The 18,306-nt window shown below is 44.5% G+C and overlaps 1 protein-coding gene across 2 annotated transcripts in view; it reads right to left on the bottom strand.

The window, feature by feature from the left end:
* ARHGEF9 (Cdc42 guanine nucleotide exchange factor 9) overlaps positions 1 to 18,306 on the bottom strand; it is a 186,999-nt gene that overhangs the window by 142,968 nt on the left and 25,725 nt on the right. For both annotated transcript variants that reach the window (XM_042825095.1, XM_042825094.1), the window contains exons 3-4: positions 17,908 to 18,055; positions 14,980 to 15,080 (exon numbers count right to left, since the gene is read on the bottom strand). In XM_042825095.1, coding sequence (XP_042681029.1) covers positions 14,980 to 15,080; positions 17,908 to 18,055 — 249 coding nt within the window. The remainder of the gene's footprint in view (positions 1 to 14,979; positions 15,081 to 17,907; positions 18,056 to 18,306) is intronic.

Here is an 18,306-nt window from a genome sequence, read left to right as displayed (position 1 = left end):
TGCTCTGGACCTGTTGAAAACAGGTGTTTTTTTTTTGTCAGACTCTAAGGCCAGAGGGAGTGCTGTGGGACGCACAGTGATATGAGTCAGGTACCCTAAAGTAAAAACCTGTGGCCTGCGCTGAGCTTAGGGGAGGTTCAGGCACTTCTCAGGCACAGGAAGGAAATGGTGTAATGTATGTGTGCACGAGAGCACTTCAAAAGCTCAAATTCCACTCATTTTTTAAAGGCTAGACTTACATAAACCAGAATTTTCCTCACTTTTTTCCATTCCATATTTTCTTTAGGAATCCCTTTTGTGGAACAAAGCCTTGCTATGCATGGAAAAAAAGATACATCCATTCCCAACAAAAATCTTCCCCGCGTGAGCAAAATTCACTAAATGCATCTCAACTCCCACTTTCTCTTCACACTCCCAAGAGCAGCAAACCAGGGCTCCCAGCTACCAATCAAGCACCCTTGCACTAGGATTTTCTGAAGACTTAATCGGAGTAATTACTGTGTTCATGACAGATGTGGTAGCAATTTTAATCTTAAATATCTTCTTTGAAGTAGACGTGATAAAAGCAAGTAGCTACGATTAACCAAAGCTAGGTACTTTATATTGAATACAACACTAGGAAGCGAAGAAAAAGGACAGCAACATAGGCAGAGGCCAGGAAGCCAAGAGCAGTTGGTCCAGTTTCACCACAGCTGTCCCCCAGCACCTGGACATCACATGCCTTTCTCAGTTTCATTTGCCCATTCAGCCACACAGGAATGAGAGCTCAGAGCTGCTGTAGTGCTGGGAGGAAAGCACTAGGACAGTAGTAGTGCCTGCTACTTTCCACGTGTACTTCTGGATGTGACATCCTTTTTGTCAGGGAACAACTTCTTTTTATTCCTCATGAATTTCCTCAATAACTACAGCTTTCAGAATATGTTTTAGGACAAAGGCTTGATTGAATATTAATGCTATCAAAAAATAATGGGAGTATGTCCTTGATCGTGTCTAGACAGAACCAGATATAATGGATTTCCAGTATCTAGGTAGTAGATATAAATAGATTAACATTACTCATACAGACCTGGAACAGCTTTCTCTATGCATTATCCACAGGAGTGATCATGCAGCACAAGCCCTTCTGGAAGATCTCTTGTCTAACAAGGATGTGCTGCTCAGCTCCTGACTTGCTATTGGTGAAGCATCTGGAGAAAAATGGTCAGGGGGTGCTGAGGAATTGCTCGGTTAACATTTGTGGTAGCTAACGGGGATCTTCACACTGGCTGTGGAGGAGCAGAAGCACACTTGTCCAAATTTCAGACAAGCCCTACTTCCATTATGTCCATAAATTTGTCTCCCCAAAGGCAGTGCAGGAATGCTCACTTGGGCCCACAGCTAGTTTAGCAAATAAGAAGACCCAGAGTCAGCCAAGAGTTCATCAGCGCAAAGACCTTTGCCAGGGAAGGGGAGAAAAAAAACAAGCACAGAAAAGATCAGGAATGGGTTCATCTATGAGTTAAGGCTCTTTTAGGTGTAAGCCTGGGGGAATTAACTTTAACACTCCATTTCAGCTTGTTTTTTTCCTCTTTTCTCTTTTGCACAAACTTGCATCTCTCTGCTGTCAGACTTTGATGGTTTTATGTAACTGTTTAAAAATTGAACAGGCTTCTTAACTTAGGTTTAGCAGAACACACTTTTTTGCCTTTCTCTTTCTCGAATGCGCATTAAGAATAAAGATTTCCGGAGAAAACAAGACCTTTCCATCCTCTGACATCAACCACGGTAGCACACAAAGTCACATCCTTGAGGACTCTATTTTTTGTACATTCTGTTCCCGCAGAAGCCGACGCAACTGCAACCCCCGTGGGCTTTACAACTGGTAGCTGGAAAGAAAGATTCATCCCAGAGAAAATACACGAGTTAACCACAGCAACAGCACCCACAGGGCAACTCTTCGACAGAGGGCAGTGACAACAAACCCCAAACACCTTGCCAAGAAAGTACAGCAGCAAAAGCCCCAGAGTGGCAGGCAGGGGTTTGCTCTGTATTATGGCCTGAGAAACAGTGCATGACCTGCTGCTGTCATGAGAATTATTTTCCTTTTTTTCTAATACAAGCTTCTGCTCTGGGTAACCAGATGAAAAAGTTCAAGAAGAGGCTCCCTCAAGGCTCAAAAAACAGAGGCAAATAGCCTCCACCCTTTTCTGTGTGTTTACATTTCTTAATGACATTTCTTCCTAAGTCAAAATCATATTTGTCGATGCTTCGGGTTGGCAATGCTGGTGGTAGAGACGTTCAGGAAACCTGGTAAAAATATTCAACAGCAGAATCTGTAATTAAAGCCCTTCTCTGCTCCTACTTTGCCTATTCAAAAGTGTCTGTCTGTGTTTGCATTGGGAGTTCTTCAGGGCAAACACTGCTTCTTACTGTTTGCACAAGCTCAGAACAACAGGCTTGGTCCCAACCAAGGGCCACAAGGTATATTCAGCAATAAACACAGCACAGGCATCTCTTGCTCCAACTGCTTTGCTCCCAGCTTGGAGCTAATCCATCAGGCTTGCAGCAGTCAGCTGGTTGCAAAAGGTACCAGCTGCAAGCTTTACCCAGCTCAGGTTTTGGGAGACCATGAGAGAAGCACACCTGGTCCTGCACTGGAATGAGGTGTCCATGCACCCCTCCCAGGCAGCCCATCCTGTGGCTTCCTCTTCTTCCTCACCTCCAAGCACAGCAATCCCAGCTGCACACCGCATCACCTTCCCAATGCCACAGTGCCACACTCCTCATGAATCACAAAAATTCCCATGAAGGGATAAAACCACACCAAGGACTGCAATCCCAGCAGTATAAAAACAAATTAAACATTTGATATCCACAGTGATCTACACCTGAAGCACCAACACAGTCTCCCATTGCTGCATGGATGCTGCTATGCTGTCCCTTGGAGAGAGGGAACACTGGAGGACAACAAACCTAGGAGTCTTCCAGCATCACACTGAGTCAGAAAGATGATGTGCAAAAATAGCACAGTTGACCATGATTATCTTCTCATTATCTCATGGCTATATATCATTTGCTCTGGGACTCTCCAGGCACATAATAGAAAGTCCAACCAAAGTATAGATCCAAAGCTTGCACTGCAAGCTTGACCTGTGAGCCTAAAAACTCAATAGATGAGCCACCAGATCATGGTCCAGGAAACAGAGCAGTGACCCAAAGAAACTCTGCACATTTTCAGAGCCCTGACAAAAAGACTGCAGGTTTTTGAATGCGGCCTGCTGATGCATCTGCATTGTACATCCAGAGTTCAGCATAGAAGGCATGCAGATCTAGCTAGACAGCAAAAGCATCAGCAAAAGCAGCTCCTAACACAGATCTGTAGAACAGTGCTACGTGTTTGCATCAGGCAAAAAAGGCAAATAATGAAATAATAGGAAGACCCTGAATGTACCTGAGAGACTGCAGGGGCATTGCTGCCTCACACAAGAGCTGCGCCTTCATAGCACAAGCAAAGGGGCTGCTGGGGTGTGAAGGGAGCACACACTCTCCGTGCAGCCTGAGGCTCTCACCCTTGCCAGGATGCTGCAGCCAGCACACCACAGGCAGCTGCAAAATGGAGTGTGATGCCTGCCTTCCTGACCAGATCCTAAAATTGCACAAATCCTGCCTCAAATCCAGGCTGTGCTGTTCACAGCCACCCCCGTTTCCTTACTCATTTTGTGCAAAGCTGCAGGGGATCGCTGCTTGCCCTTGCAACTCCAGCAGAGCGGCTGCACCACGCTCCAAGCCACAGAAACAGCCCGGACCCACACCAGCCTCCATGCAGCACGTTATATAAGCTACATGGCAGGCAGCTCCTCTCGCACCACTACCAATTACTCAGTTAACCCCAGATCTGCAGCAGGACCCTGGCTGCCTGCACCAGCACCGCTCCGCTCGATTTCTCAGTGTCAAGTAAGAGCTATCCACCTCCAAACTTCTGACCTACTTTTGTGTTGTGTTTCTCCCCCTCCCTGCTCCTGCCCTCAGTCCCCAATTAAATCTGTGTGAGATTTCCTCAATTATCCTCTTCCTGCTAATAGATGTGGAAAGAGGATGCCATAACAATGTACTCCCCTGGCAATGGTTCAAAATAAATCTCCGAATTAATGTGGAAGAGTGCAGGATGTACGAATATTTTAATTAAACATTGATGTATAGGAAAGAGCGGTTACATTCAAGAAGCTGATATTTTGCTGTCACCATAATACTTAACCTCTCAGACATGCACTGACAATCCTAGCGCTCTCATTTAATTGACAAGCCAATAAATCAGTGCTAACATCCCCTTTCTGTATATTTGTGCCAGTTTTCACCTGGGATGTGCTACTTCAGAACACCACAACATTCACCTGGCACAGCCTGAACAGCAACACACACAGGCATCCTGATTGAAGAACACTCAGGTCTGGATGAGGCAAATTATCTTAACACCTGAAAGGTTCATTTTGTTACCTAAGCCTCTGTTTCTTAGACACATGCACAAAACATGACAAAATTGGGGGTGGGGGACCCAAACAATAAAAATCTCCATTTGGGAATATCTTCAAGAGAAAACATTTATATGTAGCTTTGGAAAGAACCAGAACAGAAATACAGAACTCCTATTTGATCACATTAAATAAGATATTCTGGTAAGCACTCACAATTCTGGATGACTACAGAAATAATTTTCATTTGAGACCAAAAATAAGTCTGTGAGGAATAGGTAGTAAACAGCGCTGGGGAGCTGCCTCTCTCATTACAGGAGCTGGCAAGCATTTGCTCAACTTTATAGGCCCCTTTTCACTCATACAGAGAAGTACTGAAAGATAAGAAATTGCAAGTCTTCATTAAAAAAAGAAAAAAAAAAGATTTCAATGGAAACTACATCTACACACTGGCAGGCAGGCAGATTTTTCCATACCGGAGTTACTATTTTATCTCCTTTATTTACTCAAAACCGTATCTTTATTTGGCAAGAAATGCTATGTGATTTCCTAACAGCCAGATACAGCAATAAAACACATCACTGCAAAGGGAGAGTGTAGTAATACTATAGGATGAAGAAAAAAGGGTTATTTTAAGCCTGGTGAAAGGTACCATGTAACATATAAAAGGATGACAGACCATATCCGTGCTGTAAATGCTCAGTAAAATTAAAAGACAGTGAGAGTTCACACAGCTAATAGCTAGGAGGGTGGTCACAAAATTGTTCAGGGCATTGCACTGATGAGGCTGAAATGGAAACAGATTTCAGTGGCAAAGGAAAGTTCCACTCTGAGATGTGAGTGCCTCCAATAGTAAGGAGCAGAAAGGCATGATTTTGAACTATGCTCCAGTATTTCTACGTGCTCTGTGTGGATATTAAAAATGATTAACACCTCTGGGAACAAAGTGTCATCTCACAAAACCCGAGTTCTCTTTCTGTGTAAGAAAGGCAGTAACTCCCAACCCACTGAAACTGTGAGCAGTAATACTCTGCTCCTCTCTGGAAAACACACTTTCTCTAAACGTCTCCTGAGAGGCTCTAAACAAAAAGCTGCAGCTTCCCCTCTCGCCTCCCTCCCATCACTGTTTGCTCCATGTACACCAAGGGCTTTCGTTTCCACCTTACTGCACATGTACTGAAGCTATTTTTGGCCAAGAGTGACGTGGCCACTTTGTTTGCATAACTAGGTTCCCACCTCATGATCTGCCGCTCTAATAGTTTGCAAAATAATAGCTGGAAAACGTCTGACTCCCAAAAAGTGCTTGTAAAGTTCAGTTTGCCTTTATTCTGAGGCCAACAAGAAAGAAGAAAATGGTGGGAAAGAAATACATCTTTCTGCAGAAGGGCCTGTAAAATGCTTCAGTAAAACAAACCAAATTCTTTAGTAATGACTGTCTGGGATGTGGGGGTTTAATTCTGCTCTGTTTTGTCTGAAAGAGTATCAAAACAGGAAAAAAAAAAACCCCAAACTCACAAAGGCAGACAACCATTTCACACAATGCAATCTTCAGCACGGCCGATCTACTGAGGACCTGATTTGTAACAACCCACATCAATCCCAAATCCCATCCACAGGAAATGCAAACTTACCGCTGGCAGTTGAGAACAACAGCAGAGCTCAAAATAGCAGCATTTCAGATTGTCAGTTGGACGGTTCTCAGCTGTCAAAGCTAAGCTGTAATCACAGACCTCTCTGGAGGAATATCTGGTGTTTGTCGAGTGTTAAAAATCAAAGTAAGGTACCTTAGAAGAGAAGATGATGGTGCTAATAAGGAACGCAAGGAACTAAAGCGCACACAAACTGATCTACTGGTCAGCAGATCTTACAGCCATTCCACAACTACCGGGGAAAGCAGCACCTCAGTGCATTCCCAGAACAACTCTGCAAATGCTGCAGGTGGGGCTGAACAGCTTCCTGACCTGCACAGCTCATTTTCATGATGTAGAGCTCTGCCCCTTTGGGGTCTTCCCACTCAGCCAAAGCCTGGCCCTGCTCCTGCGTTGCCCGAGTGCAGGCTTCACATTTGGGCAGGATCGTCGCTCTCTTTGGTGTAGAGACACTTCACTTCTCCCTCCTCCACCCCTGTGCCCAGCACTAAGAGGGTTTGAGGCATGTCACTTTACATACCCGTTGGCTCTAGTGGAGTCACACGGATAAACCCATAAGGCAGGAACACGGATGGCTTGATCCCTGATGAAACCCCATTGCAGTAAAGAGAAGAGACAGAGATGAGAGTGGGGTAGCTCTCCCTCCCCTTCTCACCCCAAATCACTGAGCCAGAGGTGGGAGAAGATTCAGAAAACATCACCCTTACACTGCACCATAACACTGCATCCGGGCAGTCTTGCTTTTGTTGGTGGCAGTCTAACTGTGCTGTATTTCAGCACAGGGAATTACAAAGAAAGCACCACACAGTGGAAAACACCTGATAGCATACTGTTCAGAAGGCCTGAGAGAGACCAAAAAAACCATATACATCTGCAAAAGACTGCATGAGCTTCTTCACAATTTCATGGAATTGCTGTGGAGCTGGAAACCTCGCCTTGCTGAGCCCAGCCCTGTCTGCAGCCAGCAGTGGCCGGTGTCTGAACAGCTGGGAGGCATCACAAACAAGAGGAGTCCCACAGAACAGCTTCTTTCAGAGTTACCCTGTGAAATTCCAAGAAAGCAAACAGCATTGCTGCGATACCTGAAGGCATCACAGCCACAGTAAAGTCTTGAGAAAAAGACTTTCTAGAGCCAGTCGAGACTATCATCCAACTGCAGTCCACACAAAGGGCAACCACAGCACAGCATCACTGTCACTGCCTGGCAACATGCTGCTCGCAGCTCACCTCTGTCCCTTCACCAGCACTGTGCTGACACTGATTGAATGATAGGTCAAACTCTCCCACATCTAGACATCAGAGCAAGACTGAGAACCCTACAGCATAGCAAACCTCCTCTAAAAGACGGTTAACAATTTCTGCCTGGCTCCAGGGAGACTTACTTGTTTCTTTAGGCAAGGTTGAAGTCACCTAAAAATTTAGAAGCATGTCAAGAGACGGAACTGAGGAGCACCCATCATACAAAGAACAATAGTGGAGGCACTTCTGCTTTTAGATATGTTAAGTTCTTGCGTGAGGAGGAGTGCAAAGGGGAATCATTCAGTACTGACTCATCTTTCCTGGAGCAATCTGCTTCTCAGGCATCCCACTCCAGCTGTGCTTGGCATCAGGTCTTTTTTGGCTTGCAGCAAATATTTTTTGTTTTCCTCCCTTTCATTTACCAAATCACATGTAACATCACTGAGGAGACACCTAAATTTGACACTACCACACAAAGCAATAGTAGACACACAGAATGGCAAAAGACCATGCTTCATTAGCATGTAGATTTACACAACAGAGGTCCATATCTGGGAAGCGACGGAGCCTGCAGCAGCTCTCTACATTCGCCACCAGTTACATCCCCTGTTGAGGACAAGAGTTGTCCAAGGCCATGCCAAAAGACCCTTCCAAAGGCAGTCCCCAAGAACTGCAGGCTGTAGAATATCTCCCTGATAAGGCAATGCTTCCCTTCATGCTGGCTCTCACATTCTGGGCTCTGCAGCTTCCCATATCCTTCAAAGGACACTGCAATGCACCCTGCTGTTGTGGGTGTCTTGGTGTTTGTGATGATAAACAGTGTTTAATGCTGACAAAAGCCACAGTGCAATTAGCTATGATTTCATCTGTTACTCCAGTTGCGTAAGAGTGCAACCACTGACCCCATCACACCAAATTGAGCTAACATTAAATTTTTATTCAGATAAGACTGGTCTCTCAAGGTTTTGAGACAACAGGGTAATATATTTCCTTACATATTAGACATAGAAAGAGATTTATTAGGGAAATTAATATCAATATTTTTCATAGTCCATTAAGAGATGACGTTTCTCCTGATTCATTGAGAAGTTCAATGCAGGCTGTGTTTGATTTCTCTGGGATAACACCCATGTTCCTATGCAGCTTCTCACCCTATGAATATGACACTCCTCATTCCCCAAATACTAGCACAGTGCAGATACATCTCCACCAAAATACACAATTATAATCTGATTGGAAAAGATGGGGGAAATGAGCTGTGGGGACAGTCCCAGATCACTCTGCTGGAGAGTCAACAGAAGCAAATCTTCAGCTCAGGACACAGCACTGTGTCGCACTCAGCTTACAGCAGCGCAGGAGCAGGATAGCCCTGCGACCTCCATGATGTAGATCTCCACAGAAGCTGAAGGAGAACAGCCCTGAAAGGGAACAGCCCTTGGCTGGGTCAGTGACACAGTGAAGCGTTTCAGACCTCATGCCTTACAGGACTGCATGAGGTCTGTAACCGTAACGCACCATAACCATTTCCCCTTCAACTTCCAGCGAGTTTACAGATGTGCTCCCCTACACAGTGTGCACTTCTGTGTGGATAATGCATCTAAGAATCACATCTTAAAGAGGTTTTGAATCTATGACTGTGCTTTCACCTCTCCCTCCCAAATTTAGCTCCTTTTCAGCTACGTACTGGCAGCACTGCAGTGGCCTTGAATCACAAATGCAGCCAGAGCTTAGGAAGCACTACAGGAGCACTTATTCCAATATTTACTCAGAGATTTTTTATGCTACACCTACCACAGACTTTGGTTTATTAAGAACATAGTGCACTGGGGAAGGGCAAACCACACAGAGCTGCCAACCAAAATGTTATTAAGGTTTCAGCATTGCAACGCAAATTGAGTTTATATTAGAGCCTCTTTTGTGTAAACCATATCCTAAAGTGAAACACAGTGACAGAGCTGAGTAATGAGTTGAAGCACAGAAATCAGCATAGAACTACAGAGCAATAGGAAAAAGAATCCATTCCAAGCTGGTATTTAACAGGAGTGCTTAATCTGCACTACAGAAGAGGTGATTATGTACAGTCACCACTCCACTCACATTTAATACCATGTAGGATGCAGCACCTACCATCTGCAGTTGCACAGAAAACTTCCCAAGGTTTAACTACATTATAAAGACCATCATGTACTGGAAGATTCTTAATATAGGCTTACACATAACCTTGAAACAGCTGAGAACTTCTTGTAAGTCTGGCACTTGAAATCTCTTGTGCTATCAAGAAGAGAAACTCATCACTCCAAGCTCAGTGTTTTTTCACATCAAGCTCCTCCTTCCTCTAAGGATTCCTGCTCACTGAAAACCTGTTTGTCTCCAGGTGTGGTTGAGAAACTGCTAGAGTAAGACCCAACTAACCAAAGCTTATGGTCCCCCACCACTGCTCTGTACAGAACACAGCACCATTAAATGTTATTTATAAAGCATGACAAAATAACCAAAGCTCTGTTCAGTTCTGCTGCTAGGAATCCCAAAGTGTGTTTTGCACTACTTTTCCATCACAGTCACCAGGGAACGAGTTCAAAGCGCAGACCACTCATGCAAAATGGATGCAGATGGGTTTAGGGATGACCTGGAGTTCAGCACAGACTACACACACGTAATCAGTGCTCACTGTGCTCTGACCAGTTCACAAACGAAATCAGATTAGAAGCATCAGACCTCAGGTGCTTAAAAGGCTCCTACTGCTGCAAATCCCACTCATCCAGAGATCCTCGCTGAGCACTCTTCACACAGACATACAGGAAGCATTTGCCAGCATTGGAGTCACAAGGCTCCACGACAAGGTCACTGGGACCAGTCAACTTGGACTGAACTGCTGCTTCCACAATGAATGAACAGGTCTTTTTTTCCCCTTTTCTGTTTTCTTTTCCTTTTTCTTTTTTTTTTCCTAAACAATATGACACACAAACATTAACAAATGCCTAGGAGTGACCTTGAGGAGGAAAGCAATGGAAAAAACTGTACAAAGATTTCAGAGCACTAGTAAGAATAACAGTATAATAGCTTTATCAAGATATAAAATAAACCCCAGAAGACACACAGATGAGATGCACCCAGGCAGCAGAAGTGCTAACTGTTCAAAATGAAGGAAGAGAGATTAAAAGACAACGCATTTTTCTGGCAGCCCTCTTCACGTGCGTACAACACTCTCATCAATGTTAATTTAAATATTGGTGATATTTAAATTAATTAGCATCCAGAAAGCCACAGGACAACGTTTTTCTATCAGCTTATTCATGTAGATAGAAGAGCTAAAAAATGACTATGATTACATACAGCTCACGTATCAGAATGCAGCAGTCTACAATCCCTTCCATATCCCCTTCCTCCCCACAGTAGCAAGCCAAGAGAAACACTGTGCAGGACACATTTCAAAGAGGAAAAAAAAATAACCCCACTAAACAAAATGCAAACTCAGCATTATGCGAGGTGATAAAAATAGCAAGCAGAAGAGCTGGTACAGAATACCAACCAGCATTCCCTATTCATCTCAGCACAGCGTGAGTGAGGGAACCCAAATCAACTTTCCCTTCACTCCTCTTTCTTGCAGGCTGCAGTTTGCTTGAAATTCCTATTCCTTACAATGTGCCAGTGGGGAATTAGCTTTGGGTAGCAAAGGCAGCTCAAAGAAGCTTCTGAACATAGCTTCTTCTTCCTGTGCTTGGGAAGAAGAGCAAGGACAGGCTGGGTTGGTGGGGTTTTGCAAACATTCAACACCTCTGCACAACAGGCCTACTGATCATTAATGTAGAGTCTGTTGAAGATGCTAGCAATAATGCAAAGTTTCCATCCTAAGTAGTTCAACTGTGGCCTTCATTCAGCACATGAAGTGAGGCTTTAGTCCTTTGTACAAGAGCACACAACACAAATGGGGAAAGTAGCAGAGAACATGAATGTTTGCCATCATCATTGCTAAGTTAAAGACTAAAAACTAAAGCTGTCCTACACTTATTAAGTGAATGGTTCTGATTCCAGAATGCTTGAATCTCCTTCTGGAGTATCTCCCATCAGCCAGTCTGACCAATAAGGCATCTTCCGGAATAGCCCTGGGGTTGGAGAAAGTAACTCACTTCTTCCCTTGTCCATTGCTCAAAGGGCTCAGCCACACACCAGCTGGCAGGACCTACCTGAGGGTAAATCACAGAGGTAAGACAGATGCCAAGGGCCCTGTCAGAGCTAATGCAGCTTTTTGGAAGTTCCTTTTGGCATTTCAGTTTCTTGCTGCAGCACAGCCTGCAGATTTGGGCACCTGAAGGTTCTTAATTGCACCAAATTGCTCCCATCAAAGTAGAGACTCCAAGCAACCATAGTGCCAAAATGAAATGCTTTGCATATAAGGTGTTTCAGTATAGAGTTTTCTCCAGGCTGAGAAGTGTACTTAAAATACTGAAAACTTACAAGTCAACTCAGTTTTGATACCATTTCCCTTTTTTTCCCCATCATGAAATTAAGAGCGAAATGAAAAATTATTGCTTGGCTCTCCATATACCACCCTGTGGTGCTTCAGTTTCCTCATTCCCACCCACTAAGTGTGGATAATAAACCTTATCTATCCCATAGGAAATTTCTAAGGCTTGTGTCCAGACTTGCTGGTGTTAACTCATTAAAATAGCTTGGGTATGACTGATAGAAGAAAGCTGAGACTAGTAAGAAAAAAAAAAAAACAAAACACACTGTGTATGTATGCTGAGCACGAAGGTGAGGTGGAACACAGGATTACACACACATCTTTCTCTCATGTCCTGCTACCACCACTTGCTTTTCCAACTGCACTTTGCTCCTCTTTCCAGCTCCCAGGTGTAACAGAAAACCACCAAGCAGGGAGGTGGCATGGCTGCTACCAGCAGCTGTCCCCAATATCTGGATAGATGCACCAAGATACAGCCTGCTGCAAAGTGATGGACACAGTAAACCAGATGTGACAAACAATGGTCTTGATGAAAAAGAGATTCTTTCATGAGATGAGCAACAGCTCTCCATTTTTGCGTAACATGTAGCAATGCCAAGACTCTTCGCACAACAACCAGCATCTCTCCAAGGACCATGATGGCACTGATGCCTCCAAGACAAGCCTAATGCTTTGTCAATTTCCTTTTGCTCTCTCTCCACCTCAGGCATTTCCATTCAAGACAGAAATCAAGCAGTTTCTTTGGAAGCCTGACATCTGGTTTGGAAGTATAAATCACTCCTTTCTGTACTAGTTCTGCACCTGCCAATGAACACACCTGACCAGAGATACCCAAGTTCACAAATTTTATCTCAAATTTATAAATCTTGTCAATGAAGAAATTTCTTTCTGGCAAACAGATGATTTACAGACCCATACATCTTCACTCAACTTGAGGCAGCGGCAGCAGATGAATTTTTCCAGCACTGCTATTGTGAGCCAAATTTATATACCTGCTCTGGTGGTGTTCACCACAGTAACTCTGATTTATAGACTCCAGCACAGGTTTCACACCTGCTTGTCCACTGTAATTCAGGCTGAGCAACAAGCTGCCTAATGGCAGTGCCAAACAAGCCTCAGAGATCAGCTTATTCAGCACCCCAAACCAATCTTGTGCCCCAGTGACACACAGGTGTTTGGCAGATCTGTCACTGAGCCAAGCATCACATAAAAGTCTCTGTGCTCACAAGGAGCTCATTTCCCTTTTCTGTTTCACATCCTCCTTATATTTCTCCACTGGAGAAAGAAAATTTCCTAGCTAGCATTTCCCAAACTTCACCAGTATTTCTGGTTTGCTGGAGCTTTAATTCTCAGCTGCCTTTGTAAGGTTGCTCTCATGTCACGCTCTATTCTCAATCAGAAACAAGTCTGGCTTTTTGAGATGACTCAGGACACAATTCTATTTTTTGTGTATTTGCTAGCAGTATGATGGCAGAACAGAAAAATGTGTTGGTTTCTGAGCAGAGCTGAAGGGATATCTACAAAGGCTGTAAAACATACATCTCCTATGAACAGATTAAGAAAGTGTTAGATTTGCTAAGTAGACATACCTATGCTCTAGTTAACACTAGATTCCAAATGTGGAAACATTTGTGGCACACCTGATGAGATTCTTTGATAGGGCTTGCAGCCTGTCTCATTGCTGTAACGCTGCAGTAACAATCCTTGCTGCATCCTTTATAGGTGGATATTATTGTTGCATTTCTTTATTCTGTCCCAGAAAGCAAACAGCTGTACAGAATTTTGATCATTTTATCTTCCAGAAGCTTAGATGTTCAGCATCCCTGTAACTAGAACAGCTGTTTCAAGGTGAAAGCAGCACTTATTTTGGAGAAACAGTAGGATCCAAATGGAGGTAAGAGAAAAGGAAAGGTTGAACTGCTTGTTCACTGCCCTCTATCTTATATCTCAGACCACTAAAATCAGGAGAGAAAACGGGAGGCATTCCAGAAAGCCACAAATTACTGAGATAGCAGTGGTCTATCCCTGCATGTATCTCTTGCAAGCCAAGAAATATCGAAGCAGGCCAGAGTAGACTGCCTCACCACCTATCTACTGCTTCTGCAGTAGAAAAACATGCACAAAGGCTGTGTCCTCCTTGGAAATCACATTTCGGGAAGGCAACTCATCAGGTATCAAAGGGAAAGATATACAATAAAGGACTGGCAAGGAAGGACAGTAATAGAGAGAAGAACCGCAGAGACACAACCACAGGAGGTCAGTTTCCTCCAGTCAATTCCAGCAGGGAAATTCCTGGCTCCCAGATCATTCTTTGTTTGTCTACCCTAGAGGAACAACAAAGGCTAAACCTATTTTGGCCCAGCCACTAGAAAACTTTCCTTGCATCATGGTAGACGCCAGCTAGCATTTGTGTTTTGTACTATTCAGTTTTATATGTCGGCTACCAGTGAAGCCAGACTCACAAACGATACAAATGCCAAAACAAGATCACAGAACAGCCAAGGTCTCCAGACTTCAAACGCACAGCATGGCACAGACTAAAAGCAATCCCACACAGAAACAAGGAAGCACATCAGACAGATGTAACAACTATTTGCTATCTTTCCTGATTGTTCTTTTCAACTTACAGAGAAAGACAGGGAAATCCCAAGGACCACAACAGCTTTTTCTTCCCCAGCTAGTAGCAACATTCACAAAAAAAGAACAAAATAGATTGTGTCTATATTTGCAAAACTCTTCTGGAAAGAATCACGTGAATCTGTCACAGAGATGGTGCACTAACAAACCCGATGGACATGGGATAAAAAAGGGCTGGGGGGAGGTGGGGTGAAGTGCATCAACAGAACCACTGAGCAAATCTATAGGCTATTTGAAACGTCACAGTTCCTCCGCTTGCAAGGATCGCTCGACCAAAGGAACAGGAGGTCCAGTGCCTCCACTACACCACAAAGCCTCCGCTACGTGTCTGAGGGAAACTAATCCAATGGAAAAGGTTAGCACACCTATTATCACTATAAAACAATTCTAATAGCAGAAGAATAACTCTCATCTGTGGCTGAAGGAACCACAGATTCAGGAAGCCGTTAGCAAAGCAGGTTGTTAGTTTCCAAGGCTAAACATGTGGTAGGTAAACAACAACCCTGAAGCATGCAGAGGCATATTTCAAACAACGCCTTACCCTACTGATTTGCAGCTTCTCAGCTCCAGGCTTGAGGAGGTTCCATCTACGTCCGCCGTTCCTGCGCACCTTCAGAGTCTTGGAAGCCAGTTCGTTCTCAGCTGCCAGTTTAAAATCCACCGGAGAAATAAAAGAAGGAGGAAAAAAAAAGAAGGAATGACAAAAGATAAATGCTGTGCTTTAGCTCAGGCTGGGGGCGGAGGCTGTTCTTTTAAATGAAAGAAACAAAATTGTTTGCAAGAGACTCATTCAACCCCTTCTTTAGAAAAAGAGAGCAGAGAGTATATTTAGGTGCTTTATTCGGTGCTCTTAGGATACAAGTGCAGCTTGGATATTACAAAAAGGCAGGCATAAACTAGGAGCCAAGAGCCAAGTTAAGAGGTGGTGTGAGCAGGTGAGGTCAGATGGGGTGGGTTTGAAACCAGAGTGCTCTCCCAGAAGCACCAGGCAGCAGAATAGCCTCATCTGCATACACCGATACTAGAAGTGCTCCTTGGGTCATAACTGCTAATGGTACCTCTGCAGAAATCCCAGCCTTGTAACTGTTGCAGTTCGTATGATGCAATTCCTTGAAAAAGAAACAGCTTCTCAAATTTATGCAGAAAACAACAACAACGGGAAAGCCCACAAAAGCTGTTTTTCAAAGCAGTGGCTATTTCTCATCCCAAGCATTTCAGGCCAGTGCAATTCTGACCTGGCATTAAGTTATTCCGTTCACACCAGCTCTCAGCTTGGCCTTACAGATTGCATACGCCCAAGCACAAGATTGTAAAGAAGAAGCAAATGGTTGGGAAGCGCTAATAATCCACCTTTCAAAATTAAGCTCTGTTTTCCTGATCACCCCAAATGTTACGTTCTTTATACCATCCCTCTCTGTTAGGGGGATAGAGCTGCCATTTTGTGCAAGACTGGGTTTTCCCCTCCCACAGCTGAAGTTAGATCTTAACCCCCTCCTCCAGCCTGAGTTTCTTTCAGAGGGCACACGGGGCCCAGGCAGCACACGGAACTGATGTCTGTGCCCATGTGTGTATACACACCCAGGGGCATGCACAGCCCATGGAGCTTTATCACCCCTTTCATGGAGAAAGGCACCTACAGAAAACACACATTCCAGAACTCCTGTCCTATATAAGACTGTAATGCCATAATGCAGTGGAAAGTACAGTAGTAACAGCAGGGTAGCAAAGTTCCAGCCTGCAGCAAATAAGGATAAGCCCAAATGCAGCAGCTATGCATGCAAAATCAAAGGAAAAAAAACTGCTGACCCTCAGAAGGCCTCAGGTAGGCAGGAATCTCCAGCAAGATACCCTCACCTCCATTGCCAATCTATAAATGAGGTCTGGGAAGGGGTGGATTCTGGCTTCACCCCTTCCAGTCACTCAGGTAGACTGCATGCACCTGAGCTCCCTTGGGTTGGCGCTGCCTTCCCACCAGGTGCTCAATCACTGCTTTAAGCCATGATTTAGCATTTCCACTACAAAGACCAACCCTAATTTTCTTCTTCCAGGCACACCTCTAACCCCAGTTTGCCTTTCAGGCTCTGTGGTCTCGAGGGCTTTGAAACCAGACAACAAAAGATAAAAGGTCTAAGCTTTGGGAGACAGGGACACACACTCTAGGATCTGTGCTCCTGGTGTTTAGGTCGCCTTTACTTACATAGCCAAAATACATGCCCCTGCCTGCTTACTGCAAGCTCCCTGCTCCCAAATCAAGTAGTTGGGGACTCCCTGCTGCCCAGGACATCAGCACAGAGCACAGCAGAGCTGGGACCTTGCCTCAGCCCTGGCATGGCTGGGTGGGCAGCAATCCTTATTTTCTTCCAGCGTTGCTGGGAGAGAGATTGCACTGAGACCCATTTCCTAAACGCACTGCTGACGTAGACACCCTGCTGTTATTTTTAGCATTTCACTTTCTAGACTCACAGAAAATCAAGCTGCAGTGCAAGTGCTGATTATAGCAAGAGGCTGCTACCAAGCTGCAGAGGAAATGTGCCAATATAGTAGCACTCGGGAGCAATGTGCAAACGCAGTAGTGCTCACATTTTGAGAGATGCCTGTGCTAAAAGCGTGTGCACCCCTACAGAAGAGCCATCAATTAAAGAGGCAGCTGCTATGCCTTTTCCCTTCTGATTCTTCTTAATCCTTAACGTGCTGCCGCCATCCATTAACTGCTCAGATCCCCAGTGTGCTCCCAAGCAATGCCAATGCAGTCTGGCAGCATTCCCATACTTGCTAATTCAAGGCATTCTTAGTGCTAGTACTACTCCTCCAAGAAATGATTTTCTTACAGCAATTATCAATCCTTTTAATTAGAGGTTCACAAAGTCACGTTGCCCATTCGAGCATTTGCTTATTTACCTGCCAACACAAGACCCTTCCAGCAGATACATTCAGTCCTGCTTTCTCAGCGTCATTTTGAGCAGGACAAATTATAATTACATTAATCAAGTGCTGCAGAGGATAGCTCACCAGTCTTTGACTCACAGGGTTCTCTATCTGTTCAGGAAGAGCACCCAGAAAAAACAACTCACATCTTGCTCTTTTCCAAACAAACATTAGAGCTGAGTTATGATCTCAGAATCCATCACTCAACACCTCCAAATGCCAAGCACTCACAACAAAAAACAGGTAAGATGACAGAAAGCCAAGAGGATACTACCAAATTACAACTCCCACAAACGCTGCTGAACAGCTTTTACTCTTTGTGCACCTATCTGTTCATCTTCTCACAACCAAATTACAGGGAATGCATTCAGAAACACTAAAGTTACAAGAAAAAAAGTAACTCTAGCATGTGGCTATCAGAGCCGCCTCACCTGGTTCAAGGGTTGTAACAAGAGCAGATACAAGCCACATTTGTGATTTTTTAGCCCATGTTAGCAAGACCAAAAGACAGATTTTGGGGGATAACCACTGCAAAGCTACTCACCACGTCTTCTGAGCAGGTGCTGCATGCGCCCCCCCACTTGGTCCAGCCCCATCGGGGTGCTCTGGGAGAGCGGCTCGGAGCGACATCTCTCTACAAGCACCTTGAAGGGAGCTGCTTGTGGGGATGGTTGAGAAGGATGAGACATTGTCTGGAAAGAAAAGGGTCAGAGAAGAAATTTAGCAATGCTTGTTAAACTTGTGACAAATAATTCTTTCTCCCCTCCCCTCCGCCAAGAAGGTACTGCACACCTTGTGACTCCTCACTGCAATCTGCACCCTCTTCTTTTTATTTTTTGCTGAAAGACAAATGTTTTGCTGATTCTGCTTCTGGCACGCTCTAATTCTCCCTGTATGAGGGTCCCTACCGTGAGCACAGGTCATGGTGCTCAAGTCCCAACAA

Source organism: Centrocercus urophasianus, unplaced genomic scaffold (assembly GCF_019232065.1).
Source record: "Centrocercus urophasianus isolate 14NV4802_14NV808 unplaced genomic scaffold, USGS_Curo_1.0 seq_24, whole genome shotgun sequence".
NCBI classification, from domain to species: Eukaryota; Metazoa; Chordata; class Aves; order Galliformes; family Phasianidae; genus Centrocercus; species Centrocercus urophasianus.
Note: the sequence above shows the minus strand (reverse complement) of the source record. Positions and strands in the feature narration are given on the sequence as shown.